The sequence below is a fragment of the Simochromis diagramma genome, unplaced genomic scaffold, assembly GCF_900408965.1.
Source record: "Simochromis diagramma unplaced genomic scaffold, fSimDia1.1 OVJJ01000176.1, whole genome shotgun sequence".
Lineage (NCBI taxonomy): Eukaryota > Metazoa > Chordata > Actinopteri > Cichliformes > Cichlidae > Simochromis > Simochromis diagramma.
Window position 1 is genome coordinate 3,829,543 of NW_024386892.1, and position 19,875 is coordinate 3,849,417.

The 19,875-nt window shown below is 46.0% G+C and overlaps 1 protein-coding gene across 2 annotated transcripts; it reads right to left on the reverse strand.

The window, feature by feature from the left end:
* Positions 1-1,470: 1,470 nt before the first annotated feature.
* LOC120734886 (acylphosphatase-2-like) lies at positions 1,471-7,835 on the reverse strand. Of its 2 annotated transcripts, none has more exons than XM_040033992.1 (4): positions 7,653-7,835; positions 7,348-7,364; positions 6,457-6,566; positions 1,471-1,855 (listed from the first exon to the last, which is right to left on the reverse strand). In XM_040033992.1, exons 1-4 carry the CDS (start codon positions 7,714-7,716, stop codon positions 1,741-1,743), a joined length of 306 nt encoding a protein of 101 aa, XP_039889926.1. In that variant the 5' UTR covers positions 7,717-7,835; the 3' UTR covers positions 1,471-1,740. The 2 variants fall into 2 exon arrangements, with proteins under 2 accessions (XP_039889926.1, XP_039889924.1); XM_040033990.1 differs by having other exon boundaries at positions 7,657-7,832.
* Positions 7,836-19,875: the final 12,040 nt, after the last annotated feature.

Consider the following 19,875-nt stretch of genomic DNA (forward strand, 5'->3'; position numbering starts at 1 on the left):
AGGGAGAAGATGGATAAACAAAGCCGAGGAAAGGAGAAGAGGAGAGGATACACGAGAGAAAGAAGGCGAGGAGACGACTTTTCTTTCTTTCTCTTTGCAGACAGAGTGGCGTTTCCATGGTGAACACTATGGGATGCCAAGCTGGTTGCTGGGAGAGGAAGAGGAGGAGGAAGAGCAGGTCAAGGCTGGTGGATTTTTTCCAGCATTTCCACAGAGACTGAAGAGTGTGGGTGGGCTGGCCCTCTCTCTCTCTCTCTCATGGCACCTCACTGAGTGTGGGGGCGGCTGTGTTATTATTTGTTGTAGCAGGAAGAATGAGAGAAGGTTGGAGGTGGGTGGAGGAGGACAGCTGCTGCAGATGTCAGGTCCACGGGGACCTGACGTCTGCCTGTGCTCTCAGTCGTGACAGGGAGGTGACTCAAGTCCACTGCTGATGTCCAGGACTTGTTTTTAGCTCCTCTGAGCTGCTGACGGTGCAAAGCAGATGTGACATCACTTCAGCATGTGCTGCCGTTCATCGGGGCATAAAACTGGCCGTGAACAGCCAAGGTCTTCGACCAGCTCACACTGAGTGTTTGACAGAGTCACGGTTAGTCGATGACAGGTGCGTCTGGGCGACACGGTACCTTCATCACGCCTGTTAAACCCGTCGTGTCACATGTGGGCCAGGAAACGCTCAAAAGTACAGATGCTTATCTGAATTATCTTTATTTTCAGTGGTCACCAAACATAATGACAGCAGCGTCTTTGAATTCAGGGTTTTTGAGCACCACATCTCTGCTCTCTGCTCTAACGTGTATGAGATGTGCATGACTGTAGCTAGGTGTGCTTAACAAAGTGTTTACATGTGCACAGGCTCTGAGGAGAATTAAGATCCTCATAAAACACGAACACCTCCTCCTCTCTAATCTCCAATTGTCTTTATCGTGTGTGTTTGTGTGTAAGGTCTCAGGGCAGGTTGGCATGACAACAAGCGTCCACGTCCAACAGTGTATCCATGGAGATTTGCTCTCTAAGCACACACACGCACAGCGTGGTGTGCATCTGTAACTGCAGATATTTCCTGATGAACGCAGCCTTTAAAGGACCATTCAGCTGTTTTTATTTTCACATCTCGCTGGCTCTGATTGGCCGTTGCTGCGGTGACGGCTGCTCTGGGGCTCCCGCTGCCTCAGGGCATTGTTGCTGCCGATCCGGGAGCCTCTCGCTGTGATTTAATTGGATCAGATGGCAGGTAATCGTATCAGGTGATGTGCTGTTATGTAATGACATCACTGCAGGGGCGTGTTTGTTTACATCACGCAGTGGTGTACGATGCAAATCCATTAATAACACACGTCTCACAAAACCTTTTGCGTCTTAGTTTAAAGGCCTTCGATCGTAGCCTGAAAGTTTATCTTAGCCCGTGTGGAAACCGCTCAACACAACTTAATGTAGAGGCCACAGTCGATAATGAACGTCATCGAGAAGTAAAGACGATGGAAGATATTTAATTCATACAAATCAGGCTTTGATGGTTCCAGTGTTTTTAGGTGCTTGCTGTACAGATGGAGACACAAAGCCAACATCCAACTTATTAAAAACTATAAATAAATTCTCAGTCACCCTCTGAATAAACCAGCAGCAGTGGTTTCATGACGTCCAAAGTCTTCATTCATTGAATCTGTAGGAGCATCGTTGACCTCTGACCTCTTCCAGGGGACGGTGGAGAAGCTGTTTGCAGGATCTTTGCTTCACTGGTCAGAAGCGAGTCTTGAAGCCGGAGAGCTCCAGCTTGTCGATCGACCTCTGGTTGGTGAAGGAGGCTCTGGTGATCCGGCTGGTGGGACTTCCTTCTTTGCTCAGCCACACCTTCCTGTAAAGGACCCAATGAGAAAGAAGAGAATGCAGAAATGAGTTCAGGTTTATGGTACACGGGTCTAAGTCCTACACGCACTGCAGACAGAAAAGAGACTTTTGTTTTTACTGTGACGGCCGATGATCACAGCTTAGTGGTGGGTCATCGGTCACGGACGACTCTTCTGTGGTTGCTTTCAAAGATTCTTACTTAAACTTGCCAAAGGTTCCCTGAGGTTCGTGACATTTTTACATTTCCTTCAGGATCAGTCTGGTTGAGACCTGCATCAACCAATAAAAGATTATTTATGTCTGCAGACACTTATATTCAGCTTTGATAGCAGCATCAACACCACTGTCCAGAAAGGAAAAGGCATCATGGCGATTCAGTGAGAAAAAAACAAGAAGAGGAAGAACTGGGGTGGAGTTGGGCTGCAAAGTGGCTTGCAGAGCAACTGTGAGCTGCTTACAGCAGCTTCTACAGCGTGTCCTACAGGCAGATATGGAATGGCTTTCACAGAGACGGCAGCTGATGGTGACTTGCTGCCAGAGTTCAGTCGGTCCACAGAAAGCTCTTCATTCAAGTCCAGTAAACACTGGAACTAGTCGTGGATCCAGTTGCTTTTAATCACAGACTCTGATGTAAAACTGTCTGCCTTTCAGAGCTGCTGTTAGGTTCACTGCACTAACCGACCGTCCGAGAAGGCTGAGCTCTGGTTTTGCTGAGGGAAGTTTTAGGATTTTATTTGGTTCTTACTGAGCACTGATTGGCTGACTTCAGTGTCTGTGTGATGCTCCTATATACAGTCTATGGATGCCACCTGGTAACTACTGCAGCTACTCTTAGCTGGTAACTTAGCACGCCAACCTCTCGTCCAAATACGGTCACGTCCGGCTCCAAACACCAACATGCTGACGGCCAAAACCATAAAGTTGTGAGTTCAAAATGCAGAGTCCTGAAACCGATGTTCCTGACCTCACTGCTCGAGGGACATAAACGTTCAAAACCAGAAAAGAAGGCCCCACCAGCCGACTGGGGGTCAGGCCTGCATCTGGACGACCAAAGGCATGATGGGTAAATAAAAACATTCCTCTGGTTTTACATAACGCTGGGAGTTTGCTGTGCAGCAGCTCTCTGAGCGTTTGGTCGAGTGCAGGCGTGTGTAGATTAGAGGAGATTGCAGGGGATCAGGGTCACGTCCATGTAGCTGCACCGACTGAAGGCGGGCCAAAGACAGCGGGCGAGCGAGCATGAGAACAAGAGTGGGGATGGGGAGAGAGAGAGAGAGAGAAAGAGTGGCTGTCCTAGTTTTGCTTTATTGCCAAACTCTGTCTACAGTGGACCGATCTGCTCCATGACCCACTACTCTACTGTCCACACACACACACACACACACACACACACACACACACACACACACACACACACACACACACACACAGCTTAGCACTAATTCTCCAGCAGCTGGATGTTTGCTGGTTTCTAATCTGCTGCCATTTCTCTCTGATCCGCTCACGCACAGCTGCACTTCGACACTCGCGAGGACTCCATCTATGTCAAAAGCTCCGCCCTAAGCAAGATATTTCCAGTTATTACATCATAAGTGCATCGTTTCTGTCAGCACTGACCCTGTGCACGACCACCCAAAGGTCTCATGCAGCGAGTTATTACAGTTTAGCTTTTACTCTAAGTTTATTTTTTTATCACTTTCACTGTTAGTTTAGGTCTTGGTGTTTGTCGGGGATCTGTGATCTCTCTAACAGGTAACATAGTGAAGGTGTTTGACTCACACTCATCAGACGTCCTCAATCTTGATATGCAAATACACAAAGCCTCATCAGACCAGCTGTGCAGCCAGCTGTGCTGCAGTTTACCACACGGAGAGACTAAAAATGGTTCCATTAAGTTGTGTTTCTCCCCCCCAAATCTAATCATTATTATAATCATTAATGCCATGAAGTGTTGAATTAGGACCCAACTTGCAAGAAGATGGAGGTAAACGGAAAACTAATCCCGCGATGCAAGAACACGATGACCAGCGATGAGGGGATGACAGTGCTGCATGTACACAGGAGCAATCAGGGGAAGTGGACACAGCTGGGAAACCAAGGCACAGGTGATAATAATCACAGAAGATGAGCCAGGAGGGCAGGTACGGCTACACACGAGAGATAAATGATTCCTGAAATCAGACGTGAGAAGCAATAACGAAACATGGAGAGGCAGACGTGCAGGAGGAAGAGACAGGAAGTTAGAACTCAAGACTGAAAACTGGAGAAGAAGCGGCACACGACGTGGTGCGGCGTCTGGCTGACATCAGGTTTTTCTTTAAACATTTTCCTTGTGGTGAAGCCTCAAGTGGAGTCGCAGGTGTAGTCCTTTCTGCTGCTCCGCCCCTGGGTGGAGTTTCTCCCTTTGAGCAGTCCTGCACCGGCCTGTTAATCAGCTGTGTGGAAGCTGCAACTCTTCTCTGCCAGAGCATCGTTGCTGCGACCGCACTCGCCTGCATGCGCTCTTTTATTTGATTGTTTTTGAAATGACACAAATATTATCACTTCTGCTTCAGTGACCCCAGATCTGTTTCATCGTCTAGCTTTGGTCTTTAGTTTATGTTGGCTACAGTGACCTTGTCCTCATGTACGGTATATTCCACACAATGCTAACAGGAAGTCAGCAGCACACGCTGCTGCTGATCCGAGCCAAATAACTCTCTTTACAGGTTTGTGACAAAACCACAACATGTTCATCGACCTGATTATAACCAATGTAAAGAGACCTGGAAGGGTTTTACAGCGCCTATAAGTTAAATGTATTTTTCTAACTACAGGTAGCCTTGAATACAACGAATGACTCCCTAATGTGGGTCTATTCTGCTTTTCCTTATTTCCTGTCAAACATCTCCTGTTACAGTGGAAGTTTCTGATAATGAGCTCCGTGAACGTGCTGTAACCTCAGGCTGAAGCTCAGGCTGCTTTTCCCCACTGTTGGGTCCGTGGTTGCGCGTTAGGCAGCTCCTCTCGTGTAATTAAACTTTTTATTGCCAACTTAAGATACGACACCTTCCCGGCTCTCTTGGTCACTTCTAACAGTTTGAGGAATTTCTATGTGGAAAAACGTGGAGCAGACTTTCCAGTGTCCACAAACACCACCAAGCTCCTGGCTCCCAGGACACACACCCCGACACACACTCCACAAGCTAAACTAAGACATACTTTCTACAGTAACAGCCAACATGTGGGTGGGAGCCGCGGGTTTGCTCCTTTAAATCAGTGCCACATTTGCCCCAGTAACATATTTTGATTACACATAAATTTTCCATTCATTTGGATTAAATCCCATATTTCCCACAACTAACGCTGTTATCCAGTGTTTTAATTCAGCAAACTGCAAAGCGTTTGTAGTTTAACGTCAGGATGTTCCCGCCTCTTTCTTTGTTTCCATTCCTTCACTTTCATCAGCTCGGCTCTGGGAATTTTTCTGCTCCCAGAGGAATAAATAGAAACCACCCACTGCTTCACCTCCCACCGCCAGCCTTCGCTCTCCATACTCCACACAGCCTAACGTTTGCATTGCTCTCCTTTCCTCATCTTTCCTTATTTCCCTCCTGTTCCTCGTGCACGCCCGGAGGAACAGCTGGATCCTGTTTCACAGGCCCGGCAGGAAGTGAGGTCGTGGTGAAAGTGGAGTCGACAGGAAGGACGTGAAAGCAAGTGTGTTAACATGGAAATAATAGTCGATATACAACGGAGAGAAGCTGTGTGTGTGTGAACTGTATTAACCCTGACCCTTTACAGTCTTATTGACTGTTAGATGTGCTTTTGTTGTAATACAGCCAATCACAGTTCCTCATGTGTGTAACCAGCCTGTAAACACATTTAATGCCTGCAGTTGTTTCTGTGTTCAGGCTGAAGCGTCCAGCTCCTAAAATTTATGCTGAAGCTTGAAATGAAATCTGTTTTTGTGCCATTTCTTCCTCTGGGGACCCCGCCCGCCTGGCCCTGCAAGGAGCCAAAAACAAACAAGATTTAAGTTATTGGTGTGTGTGTGTGTGTGTGTGTGTGTGTGTGTGTGTGTGTGTGTGTGTGTGTGTGTGTGAGATGTCAAGGAGCATCAGCAGATCCCTTGAGGTGGTGATGTCATCTAAATCGGACGTCCCCACCCGGTGACATCACTCCCCCCGGAGAGGATGGGACGTTCAAAACAAACCGAGCCCGGCTTCAGTTCCAGATCTGATACCATTACGCTGCATTCACTGACAGCTGGGAACTCAGAGTTTCTAGTGTTCAACTGGAAAAACAAAGGCAGAAACATCACCAAAGGGAGCAGATATAAATCCTGTAGCTCTGCTTGAAGAACCCGCAGTGTGGTCGCATGTATTTAATATTTAACAATTCACCTGCATGAGAACAAGAACTCTTTAAACTGCTCATAAATCTCCTGAACCAAAGCGTCGGTGCCTGCAGATCTGCTGCTCTGAACGACAGAACAGACCTGAAGCAGGTAACCGTTGTGTTGTGAAGGCAAAGGTCGCCATCTAGTGGCTGAAAAAGAGTATCACCGCAGCACTTTGCAGTGAGAGTTGCACCAGAGCCTGCTGTGGCGTGTCAGTGTGCACTCACATCTCCTCCACCATGTCAGCCGGACCCTGCACCTGTCCCACCACCGTCCCTTTGTAGGTGTTCTTCACCCAGCCGACCAGCCCGAGCCGCAGACCCTCCTTCTCTGTGTACTGGTGACGGGAAGAAAGGAGTTAATAAGATCCTTCAACCTGGATGTTAAACAAAGATTGATGTGGGACATAAAAACATTAAGTCAATAAAATAATGTATTAAAAAAAATTGTATATACTTAATGTCTGTTTTGTGTGTTGGATAATCCTTCTAGTTTATTGGTTTATCTCCACAGAGGAACGATATCCAGCATGCTTTTAGTCATAAACGAAGGGGCAGCCAATAAAAACAGCTGGTTAGAGTTGACATAAAGGGGGAGGAGCTAAAGCAGGTTGTTTTATTTCAATGCTTTCACTGGGATTTTTTTCCCCACTGTAGCCTGTTGAGTTTTGTGAAATCCACACCTGATCGTGTCGCCAGTTGTGTAAATTAATATGCGAAGTGTCACGGTCATGGATCAATGGTCACGACAGCATATTTATGGTGAAAAAACTGACCTCACAGCCGCTTGTTAGTCAGCGGGCTGCTTTCAGTTACTGTGCAAACGTAAGGCTGGACACCTGCAGTCAGCTGAGACTGGAGAAGTCACCTGTATGATGACGTAATGCTTCTCCCACTGAAAACGTCCAGATGAACAGAATCAGCTTGTTGGGATTTCCTTACCTGGATGATCGAGACACCGCTTACATGTGTGCAAAAGGCCAAGATGCATAGAAAAAGCTACGTTTCTGTGCAGACTGAGCCTCGAACTGAGCTGTGGGTTTGGTGAGGATGGGATTTGGTTTTTGGAAGCAGCAGGTAGGTGATCGCAGCAAAAAGAGAGCTCAAAGGAAAACTCACCATTCGGAAGCAGACGCCTGTCAAAGTAAGAAGGAGAGAAAAGAAAGTCTGAATTAGTAGCTGCTATTTTTTAACAGCTTGTTTCCAAAAGTCACATTTTTGTTTTGTGCATTTTCTTGTTTACACAGCCTAACAGGGGTGGTCTGTTTGGGCTTTTGTGAAGTTGGTGGCATTCATGAGGCTCTAAGAAGTGAAAGTGAGGCCAGCCCAGCTTGTTCCTAAATTAAGCAGCAGTGGATCGTTTTACAGGCTCTCAGAGGCCAACAGGTCTAAGAAGCAGAGGAAGAAAAGGGAGTTAAACATACAGACCCTGGACGTGACCGAAGATTTCAAAGTCCACCGACACCAGATTGCTTCCGGCTGAGTCATCAGCAGACATCCTGAGAGACTCGAGCTCAGAAATGTCCCTTTAACAGAAGAGCTCTGCAGCGTCTCCGTCCGCCTCCTCACCACATGGTCATGTCGTCCTCCTGAGCTTTTTAAAGGAAAATCTCACCACCAGCTGAGGAGCTCATGGAACATGTAGTCCATTAAAAACTACAAACAGTAATGATGGGCAGGTGTCCTCCTGTAAACTGATCAGATCCTTTGAAATCAGCAGTGACAACACCTGCCTGGTGTTTGGTACTTAGGGGACACGACTGAGAAGATGAAGGCTGCACAGAGGGTCATTAACTCCACTCTGAACATCACTGGCCTCTCCCACCGCTGGAGGCCATCGCCAGATGGACTGTTAACAACCACTATCCCCCCACATCTCACCCCTGCCCACGCACCTCACCAATCTGAGCCACGGTCTCAGTAACCCTCATCACTCAGGACACTCACACACAGACTCTATTCAGACCAAGTCCTTTCTTGGTCTACACACCTTTGGAACGGGAGTCGTAGGTTTGACTCCCAATAGGCTAGACCCTCCACGCTAACCAAGCCCACCTCGGACATCAGCGAGAGACATAAATATGAAGCCATACCAGCTCAGACGTTGCCCGAGGTCTGTGTCAGGTGTTGAGGAACCAGGACGCCCTGATGAGAAGTGGGCTACTGGAACAAGACGGCATCGGTGGGCAAGAGACGAAAACAGGGCGCTGGTGGATGTTACTACACCAGTAACCCCAGTGGAAGGGTCAACATGTCAACTGGCTTCTGCATTTTGCCAGTGAGGACAGAGAAAGAGACCTGACATCACATTTAAGCATTTAAGCAGCAAAAATCCAGTTTAGGAATGTGAATCAGTTCAGACTCACATTCATAGAAAACAGCAGCTCGTCAGTCCTGTTCCTGAAGGACGCTGATCCCAACTGGAGCCAGGGGGTCCGAATGTGCCGGCACATCCAGTGCAAAGAGCACGGCACAACACACAACACACACATGTGTGCGCTTGTCTTGACACTCGCTGACATGATGCATTCTGATTCTCTCACAACCAACGCAAACGTGTCCTTACTGTCCAAAAAGTCCTCACATCAGCGTTCCTACAAAGACCGATGGAGCAGTACGCACACACAATCAGCTCGCGACCGCGTACATCATCAGAGGAACGCAGAGGTCATCATCCTACACATGACCTTTAACCCCCTAAAATAGAGATTTATGTCAGACAAAGATGAAACTCTAGCAGTTTAACACTAACATTTACATCTCATTAATTTAACGAGTGTTCGCGGCAAACAGTCGTTATCCTGTCTTCCTTCTCTCACACCAACCAATCACAGCAGATGGCCCCGCCCCTCCCTGAGCCTGGTTCTGCTGGAGGTTTCTTCCTGTTAAAAGGGAGTTTTTCCTTCCCACTGTCACCAAAGCGCTTGCTCATAGGGGGCAGAGATAGTGTCTGTCTCCTGAATCCAAACAGGAAGCTGGTTCCACAGAAGAGGGGCCTGAAAACTGAAGGCTCTGCCTCCCATTCTACTTTTAAATACTCTAGGAACAACAAGTAGGCCTGCAGAGCGAGAGCGAAGTGCTCTAATAGGGTGATATGGTACTACAAGGTCATTAAGATAAGATGGGGCCTGATTATTTAAGACCTTGTATGTGAGGAGCAGGATTTTGCTGTATTTCAGTATTTGTGGTTTTCAGTTGATGTTGAAAATAAAGAAAGTGAAGAATAAAACGTCTGGAATGACATAAAAAGCTTTAACAGTGACATTAATGTAGAAATATGTAAAGAGGAAATGGATTCTCCTTTCTGCTGTGCCAGCTCTGCGCACATTTAGCAGCACTTTACTTAATTGAGGACTTTCTGCAGATATTATGGTTCATAATCACCTTTCATTATCATCCTCTTTATGATTTCTATACATTTCTAAATAAAAAACCAAACAGTGACGATAAAACTGTGTTTAAAAGTGTTACATTTGATGTTTCTGGTGCTTTTACTGAGCGTGTGCTGTAATATGTAAGGAAATAAACACATTTTTTATTTCATTCTTTTGTGTAATATTTGAATGATCTTTCATTTCAAACGTGTAAAGCAGTGATTCTGACTGCAGTGTTTGAACGCTGTGATAACAGATGCATTCCTGTGCTCGGGGTTTTCTGGCTCTCTCGCTGCTCTTCGTCGCTCTCCCTGCCAGGGGCCGGTGTTGTGCTGACAGCTGAGGACTCTGACATGAAGCCAACATGATCTGTGCTGTAAAAATATTTACTGTACACGACCACACTGAGCGCGCTCCGTGCAGCCCGGCGGCGTCTGTAGCGCAGCCAGGCCGTGTCTGGTCTCAAACCGTAACCGGCACCGTTTTTAAAGGATGCCGTCTGCGTGCAGCGGCGAGGCTCTCGGGTGCTGCTGCCACTCTTTTGGACAAAAGCTTTGTGATACTTGACCTGACTTTTTATATTTCACTCTCAGGATAATGATCACTTTAAAGGGGAAATAAATACATGATTAAATACGTCGTTAGTATTATTGTCTGATCGACTGTCTCTCTTTACTCATCTTCAGCTCACCCTGGTCACTCAGAGCTCCATCCAAGCCTCCGTCTTCATCTTCAACACCACCATCTAGACTCGGGTCTGGTCCTAACTCCCATCACTGCTGGGATTCTGATCACAGGTCATCACAGAAGAGCGGTCATTGTTCCACATGGTCTCTCCGTGTTCATTTGGTCTCTGATCACTTTCTCTGAAATCACTTTTAAGGTCTCAGAATAAACAGAAATACCACCTTAAATGCTCCCACAGGCGCCCGCCTCATTTTTAAAAGCTGAGAGTCGTTCAGATTATAAATGTGTGTCTGGATTCACGTACACTCGTGCAACACAAGATGTCAGCAACGCAACTCTGAGTAACTCAGTCTGAGAGGAAGCATGGCTTCCCCCGGTCGTCATGGAGACGCTTCAGTGGTCATCACATGATCTGAATTTCTTGTTTCTGGAAAAGAAAAGATTTGTCAGGCTGAAAGAGGACACTGCACACACACACACACACACGCACACAGTGTGTGAGGAGTGTGTGTGTGTGTACAGCACCATTGTTCTCTTTGAGTGCGACAGTTTGTGTGTTAATTTGTCTGCATCTGCTGTGTGTGTGAGACTAACTGCATGTGTCCACGTGCCTTGTGTGTGTGTGTGTGTGTGTGTGTGTTCACGCTGGTCTGTACTCTGTGTGTGTTTACACTTGGATGAGCCTTCTGTTCGGCGTGCAGTCGCTCTCAGTGAGCTGGGTTTTTAGGTCGCAGTGTTCTTTCTGCCACAGCCGTGCGCACACATGCACACATGCACGCACACACACATGCACACACACACACACACACACACACACACACAGTCACACACACATGCACACACACATGAACGCACACACACAGTCACGTCAGGAGAAGATGTTGGGCGCTATTAGGCACTGGGCTGCCGAGTTAGATGGGGATGGGAGCGGTGGTGGTGGTGTGTGTGTGTGTGTGTGTGTGTGTGTGTGTGTGTGTGTGTGTGTGTGCTTAGGGGGTCCCAGAGGTCTTGTCATGCATATGGGCACAGAGCCAAGCTGAGAGCCTGCGAGTGTGTGTGAGTTTGTGTGTGTGATGCTGGAGGGTTTAAAACCTCCACTGCTGTGTAACATGTCGACTCTTTTTAGTAATGTCATCCAGTACACACACACACACACACACACACACACACACACACACACACACACACACACACACACACACACACACACGTGAAAGCTGGTGAAGTCTTTCTGATTCGTTGTGACTCAGAGCTTTAAACTTACAGGACCTACATTTCATATGTTATATTCATCGAGCTCACGTGTTTGATTTTAAATGCTTAACAAAAATTCAATAAATAAAATAGAACATATGTTGTCTTATATTCATAATTATTGTACACAGCCATCAGCTACGACATTCAAACTGGGCACCTGGCAGTGGGTTTGTCCCACGCCTGCTGCTAAAACCATCAGGGCGAGGAGTCCACAGGTGCTGAAGGTGTCCTGTGGTGCCAGATAAACAAGATGTTTGCATCAGATCCTCATCAAAGTCGTGAGTTATCAGAGCAAAGATCGAACGCTGTCCCTCTTAACCAGAGTGAACACCCCTGGCACTAATTTCCAAGTTGATGAGCGGGAACTGGACAAATACAAAATTCAATTCAATTTTATTTACACAGCGCCAAATCACAACAACAGTCGCCTCAAGGTGCTTTATACTGTACAGTAGACCCTACAGTAATACATACAGAGAAAAACCCAACAATCACATGACCCCCTATGAGCAGCACTTTGGCGACAGTGGGAAGGAAAAACTCCCTTTTAACAGGAAGAAACCTCCGACAGAACCAGGCTCAGGGAGGGGCGGGGCCATCTGCCGCGACCGGGCATTTAAAAGGAGGAAATCGCTCAGACACTCAGAGAAAGCTTTACAAACACTGAATGAAACTCATCCTCTAAGTTAGGAGACGGTCCGACGACCATAAAGATGGTGGAGATTTGTCCGCTTTCTTTTACCTAAAATTACACCACAACTAATTTGATGATAACTGCATATGTGTTTAATAAAGTTGCCATGGCAACATGATGCAGTTGTTGCGTAATCTGGGAAGTATATTTGGTGGTCAGTGGTTAAATAAATTCGTTATCTTCTTTCTTATCAGACACAGAGATGAAAACAACAGTGGACAGCGAGTTAATAGACATGTTTACACTCACATTTATCAATCTAATGAAAAAGGGAAATTTAACCGAGTTACTGGTTTTCACAACAGTCCAGCAAATGACATCTATTTTGTGCTGTAGAACAAATCATGTCTGTGATTAGCAGCAGTCTGAACACTCAGACTTTAAATTCCAACAGCTAACCAATAAATCAATCAATAAAATTAGTAAAGTCACTCACTTTCAGAAGAGGAAATGGATGAATAACTCAGGTTTTCCATTGGGCCACACTGCATTAAACAGCGTAAACAAAGAGCCACACATATACGACAGAACAAAGAGTCACATGAAGTCCTGAATTACTCCAGACTCAGTGAGTATTTGACACAACGCTTTTAGCCAGTCCAGCTAGCTCTTAGGTTACGTCAGTAGGCTGCAGCCAACTGAAGTCTGTTTTCTTACTCCTCCCAATCCTAGTGCATGATCCTAGCTACTGTGGCTGCTGTGCTCAATAAAACGCCTTTTCCATTGATACCTCCTCAGATCGACTCGCCATGATCGCCATGACTCGACTCGGCTTGACTGTTTGTTTTGTTTCAATCAGGTCCCACATAATGTGTGAGGTCGTCGTTATAGCAGCACGGCGAAGCATTACGTCACGTAATTAGCATGTGACACAAATGCTACAACACAGCCGAAGACATACCTGCTGCTCGGTCTGTGGCTTTTCATCAGACTCGGGGAACACTGTGTTGTTTTTTGTAGCCGTTTCTTTCATTGCCAGGTTTCAAAAATGGCAATTTAGATCTTTGTGAACGAGATGCATGACTCATCGAGCGATGCCACTGACCAACCAATCGATAGCATGCAGTCTGATGCCGTCACATTTTAGTACCTGCTTGGACTGCTTGGCGCCTCAGCTGTGCAGGTATTATTTTAGTACCTTGTACCAGGCACTATGAACCTGATGGAAAACCGTGAAACCTGCGAAGGACTGTGGCGAGTCAATCCGAGTAGATACTAATGGAAAGGAACTTATGTGTGCACGTCTATTTACTCTGGAAGAGGCTGCAAATTTTGGGAAAGGAGTCCGAGTTGGGAATACGTGTTGATGAGTGAAACTCACTTTCATCTGATGACAACCATACTGAGGTGAGCTGTTGAGGATATCCTGAACTTTTCTATCAGCATAGCTACTATTTTTGCCACTGTTAGCAGCTGTTAGCCACTGTTAGCCACTTTTAGCAGCTGTTAGCATGTGCTAGCCACTGTAAGCAGCTGTTAGCCTCTGTTAACAGGTGTTAGCGCCTGTTAGTTGCTGCTAGCTGGCATATGTGACACCTTCTTTGGACATTTGTCATGGTCTTCCATGTTTCTCAGGTTTTCCCATTCGGGTTTGTTGTTGGTTTTGGATACTGGTTGTTTTTCTCTCCCTCTCTGTTTGGGCAGAACTCATTACAGGTTTCTGCTCTACCTACAATAAATCTCTACACCTGCAATAAACTCACCATCCACTTGTTATCCACTTGTTATGTTTATGTCTCTAGCCACAACTACTACTACTACTTAACTTGCACACTATTTTTCTCAGTTTATATTTAAAAAACCCTATACTTTAATCTTAATAACTGTACAGTACTCTGGTTTTGTAACTACTGTCCATGATGTAATTTTTTTTTTCTGTGTCCTGTTCTGTTTTTATATGTGATTTTATTCTGCTGCTGTTACAACCAAATTTATCCTTGTGGGACAATTAACGGATTATTCTATTGTATTCTATTTTATTCTACTTAAGACGACAGCTCTGTGCTACTCATCGCTGGATCGTTGTACTACTGCAGTGAGTGTAGGCCTGAGTTTTTCTAGTTTATCGTGTTCTTTGGATCTGTAACCTGTGTATACGCAGATATATGAGTACGATATCCTTTTCTATACTAACACTTTTTAAATACTAATTTCATGCCAACCATCGATTGTTTGTACTGTTTACACCTGAGCACAGAGTTCCTGTTACTTCTGAACAGTTTTTCCAGTCACACAGACCTGCTACTCACCACCACGCGGTGAACATCGTGTTACGCAGAGCATCTTTGAGGGAAGCTTTATTTCTGTTTGTATTTTTGCTTTTTTTCAGCTCTTCCCTCATTTCCTCAAGAGCGTTTGCGGTTTCCCACGCCGCCATGTTAAATAAAACTGTGTTCCAGTGACTCGCCTGGTAGACGGGCTGCACCATCTCACTACAGCCTGAGCCTATTTTTAACTTCAGCACAACACACGAGCGTTTGTGGACAAGAACAGGACCGCTGTTTCCTCGTATTTGGGAAGGTTTTAACATTTTAGTGTGAAGCAGAAATACAGTGTTTGAAAAACGCGGTCAGCAGATAAAGATGCATGAATCCATTTAAATGACAGAAATCCTGATGTGGACATGAGCCTGTTGATTTTGCATTAATCTTTAACACTTTTATGGCTTTTTTGCGAAGATGCCACATGCTGATTACAGGAAACGTTACAGGATGGTTGATTTGACTCAGATGAAATGTGTGTGTGTGTGTGTGTGTGTGTGTGTGTGTGTGTGTTTGTTTGGGTGGGGGATGTGTTTCCAACCCTACTAACGAAATTGACCTTAATCAAAGGACACAGGAGCAGCGGGCCGCTATAATACACACAAACCTGGAGGGTGGGAGGGCATCAGCACACACACACACAAACACACACACACACACACACACAGAAATAGACACACACACAGCCAGCGGCAGTGTTTTGAGAGAAAAAGCAAAAGAACATTTGTCTGGTCAGTTGGTGTCTGACTCCTCTGAGTCCAAACAGCACACAGGACGCCTGGTGTGTCTTTGTGTGTCTCTGTGTGTGTCTGTGCGCGTGTCTCTGTGTGTGTGTGTGTGTGTGTGTCTTTGTGTGTCTGTGTGTGAGATGAAGGATGCTTGTCCTTTCAGTCCAATGTTGACATTAATGCTCAATTTAATGGAAGGGTTTGTGTGTGTGTGTGAGCTGGTGTTTGTGGATCTGCATTCTGTCTGAAGCCCAGCAGGGGGCGACTTCTGTTGTTTGAGTCAGATTGTAAAGCAGTCTGTGGGAAAAGTCACCTGTGTCCTCACGCAATGAGCTCAGTAAACAAGCTTTCCTGATAATTTTATCATCTCAGTCTCTGAATCCGACTCGGTGGCCATTCTGTGAACTCTGGTCCCGTTAGAGTAAAACGAGCTAAACGAGCATGTTTGCTAGCCTGTAAGTGTGCAGCGTCCTTTGGGTCCTTTGCACGTTCACCAAAAACAATAAATGGTCAAGCTTTCCTGACCAATGACTGACAATGATGAGCCTGGATTTGTTTATAAACTTTTAAAGGAATGTGTGCTGATAATTTGCAGACCACACATACAACCGAGGTGAACAAATGTGTCACTTCAGCTGTGTTTAAAATAAGGAAGTACAAGGTACAGTATTCACATCAGAGAGCAGTACAACAACAATCAAATCACAAATATATTAAAACTGTGCTTCAGTACTTGAGTATATGTAATAAGTTACATTCCATCACAGCAGTGATGCTGCTGGTTATGGTGGGAGGAGGCATTCATTAGGCGTTCTCAAAGACGCATCACTGGTTTCTACACCATAGACTGTATATAAAAGACAGAGTCCACATGCTTTCTGTGGCTCTCTCAGCTGTTGTATGTTGTCTTTTTTTTCTCGTCTCCTTCTTTGACGTGAGGCGATGAAGCTGTTTCAGAGGTCAGCTTTTCTGAAAATCACATAGGATCGTCACATCTATGCCTTCGTGGACTGCCACGCTGCCAGCATTTTCTTGGCTGACAGCAGCTCTCGCTCTCAGACATGTCTGGCTTAGTCTTGTCGTGCCTGTATTTGCATTTGTATAGCGCTTTATTTAGTCCCTAAGGACCCCAAAGTGCTTTACACTACATTCAGCCATTCACACACTGGTGATGGTAAGCTACATTGCAGGTCCTGGCACTGACAGAGGCGAGGCTGCCGGACACTGGCGCCACCGGGCCCTCTGACCACCACCAGTAGACAACGGGTGAAGTGCCTTGCCCAAGGACACAACGACCGAGACTACAAGAGACTATAAGGCGAACTCCCAACTCTTGAGCCACGATCGCCAGTATATCACTGACATCACATAAAAATGTAGCAGTATCATGTTAGCAGCACTCATTTGCAGCCTTGAGTGATGTAAACTAAACTTTATTCCATCCTGGCAGAAACACGAACAATAGAAGAGAAGAAGAGAAGAGAGATGAACACTGATCGGTTTCTTCTAGAGGTGAAATCCTCTGTGGCGTCCACACATGGTCGTCTCTCTGTGACCTCCCGTGACCCTGACCTCACAACTGCAGTTTAACCCTGCAGCTTAAGCCTAAGCTGGGAGGTCGTGGTAGTAAAGTGGCGCCGAGCTGCAGCTATAGCATCATGAATAAGTCAAATGCTGTACCCGCCCCCTCCCGATCCTGGGTTCAGGCAGGAACAAATGCTCACACGGTCATGCATAATTTACCACGACCATAAGCTGTACGTTACGTCTGCATTGCAACAGAAAAACTGCGACGTTTATCTGAGTTTTGAGTCTTCATTGATAAAAGCTGAAGGTCATCAGGACCGACACCTGCATGTTTCGTCCCCTTTTGACCTTTAACACTGATTTAAAGACACTTTGCTCTTCATGCATGTACGATCATGATTTTCTGCACAAATAATGAACTAAATGTTCTGTGTTTGCGTCTCTTTGTCCTGTTATTCTATTTCCATATTTCCATCTCTTCAGTCTGCAGCGGTTTCCAGCAGAGCGGCACAGACTCTCCCTCCTCCCTCTCCGCTTGGCTGAACTCTAGCTGAACCTTTACTTGAACCCTGGATGAACTTCGCCAAACTGACCCATTAATCTACTTTAGGTGTGAAGTGGGCTATACGGTGGCCTGCGAGGGACACCTCGAACTGGTCCAGAGTCAGCGGCGGCAACAGAAAAGTCTGCAAATCATCGAACACGTGCACGGTGGGTAACAAAGCACAAAGGAGAGCAGATTACATAAGAGGAAGCAAAGGAGGAGACTTGGAGGATAACAGCAGATTTACTCTGAAGAGTCACGAGAGCTGATCGGCTCATCACCTCAAACAGGACACAAAAGTCCTGCTGAACAACTTCTACACGCTGAAAAACTCCAGCTCTGTTCTGGTTTTGTAGGAGGCGCTCTAACAACCACGAATCCAGAATAAATGGCGTCCTAAAGAGCCGAGAAATGTTTTAATTGTTTTCCTTCTGCAAACATCCATCATGTTTTCGATAGAAACAGTCAAGTTTACAGAAGTTTATGATTTAGGTCGCGGTCCTGTTGGAAGATGACTCAGACCCAGTTTTGCTGCTGAATCTCCTTCCTCCATGATCCTTCCCCCTCAGTGAGATTCCCAGCTCCACACAGTGTAACAACACTTATTGTGGCACCGCTAGGGGGTGTCGTCCAATTATTGTAGTCATTGGAGAGTCTCCTAGGCTACGTTCACACTGCAGGCGAAAGCGCATGGTCATGTCGCATTAAATCCGTCTTTTACGTCACTGACACAAGACAGACGCCGATTATCAGCGCCGGAGAAGACATCGTGAACGCTTCCTGGACATCCAGTGAAACTGTTGGGAAGACAACGTTGGAGAAACGTGAACATTTTATTTGTTCTGTATAATCTGCAGATTCTGACAGAAATCTGCAGCTATCCTTTGAAGCACCGCTCCTCTAAAACAGCAATAAGGATCATTATTAGGTTATTTACATTATTATGTAAATAGCAAAATAACTTAAAGCAAAAATTGTGAAACATGAAGTCCGAAGTCTTTATATTAAGGTCATCAGTCAAACAATACTGTTGGTCTGGGTCTAAACAGAGCGCGTTGTGTGTGACGGCTTCTTTTGCGCCGCTTTGAGCGTTCACACTAGAGCGCGTTTGCTGTCGCATTTTATTTGTAGTGTGAACGAGCAGACAAAACAATCGGATTTGATCAAAAACTTGGAATTTATCATTAAGACCTGCAGAGTGAACGTAGCCTTAGTGTGAGTGTAGCAGCAGCCCATACAGTCGAGCAAGCTTCCTCCGTCCGTCTGTTTAGAGAGACCGTACCATTGCAACGGGCTGGACCTGACCCCCACACATGTATGTACGGATAGCGCAGAGGCGTGGAGACCTGGCTTGTACGGTCTTGTTCTGCCGTTCTAACTGACTGGCCTCAGAGTTGTCCGGCTAACCTCCACCCCACATGCCCGCTGGACCTGCTAGCTGCTCCTTCCTCGCAAAACGCCGTTACAACTCACTGAAGTATCTCCACAGCATAATGCTCCCACCACCGTGCTTCACTGTGGGGACGCTGTTCTCTCCGTTCTTTCTCCAGACATTAGCAGCATCTCTGTGGCCGCAAACTTCTGGTTGAGTCTCATCTGACTGAAGGATGCTTCCAGTCTGCAGGACCTTTCTCCAGGTCATCCTCAGCGTACTTCTGGTGTCTCTCTGAGTTTTTCACCAAAGTCCTGGTGACTGAGACCTCATAGACTGTTCCTGTGTAGGTTTCAGTCTTACATTCGTGTCGTGGCATTTTTTCTGTCACCTTTATATAAAGTCTTTTGTTCAGAAATAGATTTACTCAACAAAATTATGCGAGACTGGAGATTGTCACGGCGTGAGGGGCGGGGCCAACACAGAGAAGGACTGTCACTCACACTGACTCCCAACCATTTTAGAATCACCAGGTAAGCTGACATAACCCACACAGGCATGAGGACAACATGCAGACTCCACATAGAAAGAGCCAGCTGACAGTGGATTCAAACCCACAACCTTCTTACTGTGCACACAGACATCGGCCCACCGGCTGTGACGGTGTGGGAAGGTCTCGTTTTAGAAATGATGCTTCAGTCCAGACGTTTTAAAAACATCCAAATACAAGAAAACATTTTTTATTTCCTGGTACCTTTCCAGGAAATAAATGTATGTATGAATTGAGTTTAGGAACAGTTTGTCTTATTACGGTTTTGTTTGGGTCTAAAAATCTTCTCAGTAACAAAAAGCTCCAAAAATATGAAACTCTTCTTGTGCTTCACATGTCATAAATAGCAGACGTGTGCATGCAGGCGTGCAAATGTTAAAGGCAGGAGTATAAACAAACACTCACGTCCTCAACGTGGCATCGCCAACCACACACACACACACACACACACACACACACACTGTGATTTCATCACAGCCAATGTAGGTCAGTGTGTGAGCCCTGTAAACAGAGGAGGAGGAGGAGGGAGCGAAGAAAACATCCTGAAATGAATGAACCAAATGTTTTGATTTGTAATGGACGTTTTGCTGCCTCGTGGCCGTGTGGACGCTCCGCCGCTGCACCAGCCAGGCCTTCCTCCTCCTCCTCCTCCT

Coding starts and splice junctions, on each gene's coding strand:
- LOC120734886 (XM_040033990.1), bottom strand. CDS start 7,726: ATGTCTGCTGATGACTCAGCCGGAAGCAATCTGGTGTCGGTGGACTTT. Junction 1,856..6,456: donor GCTGACATGGTGGAGGAGAT/GTGAGTGCACAC, acceptor GGTCCTTTACAG/GAAGGTGTGGCTGAGCAAAG.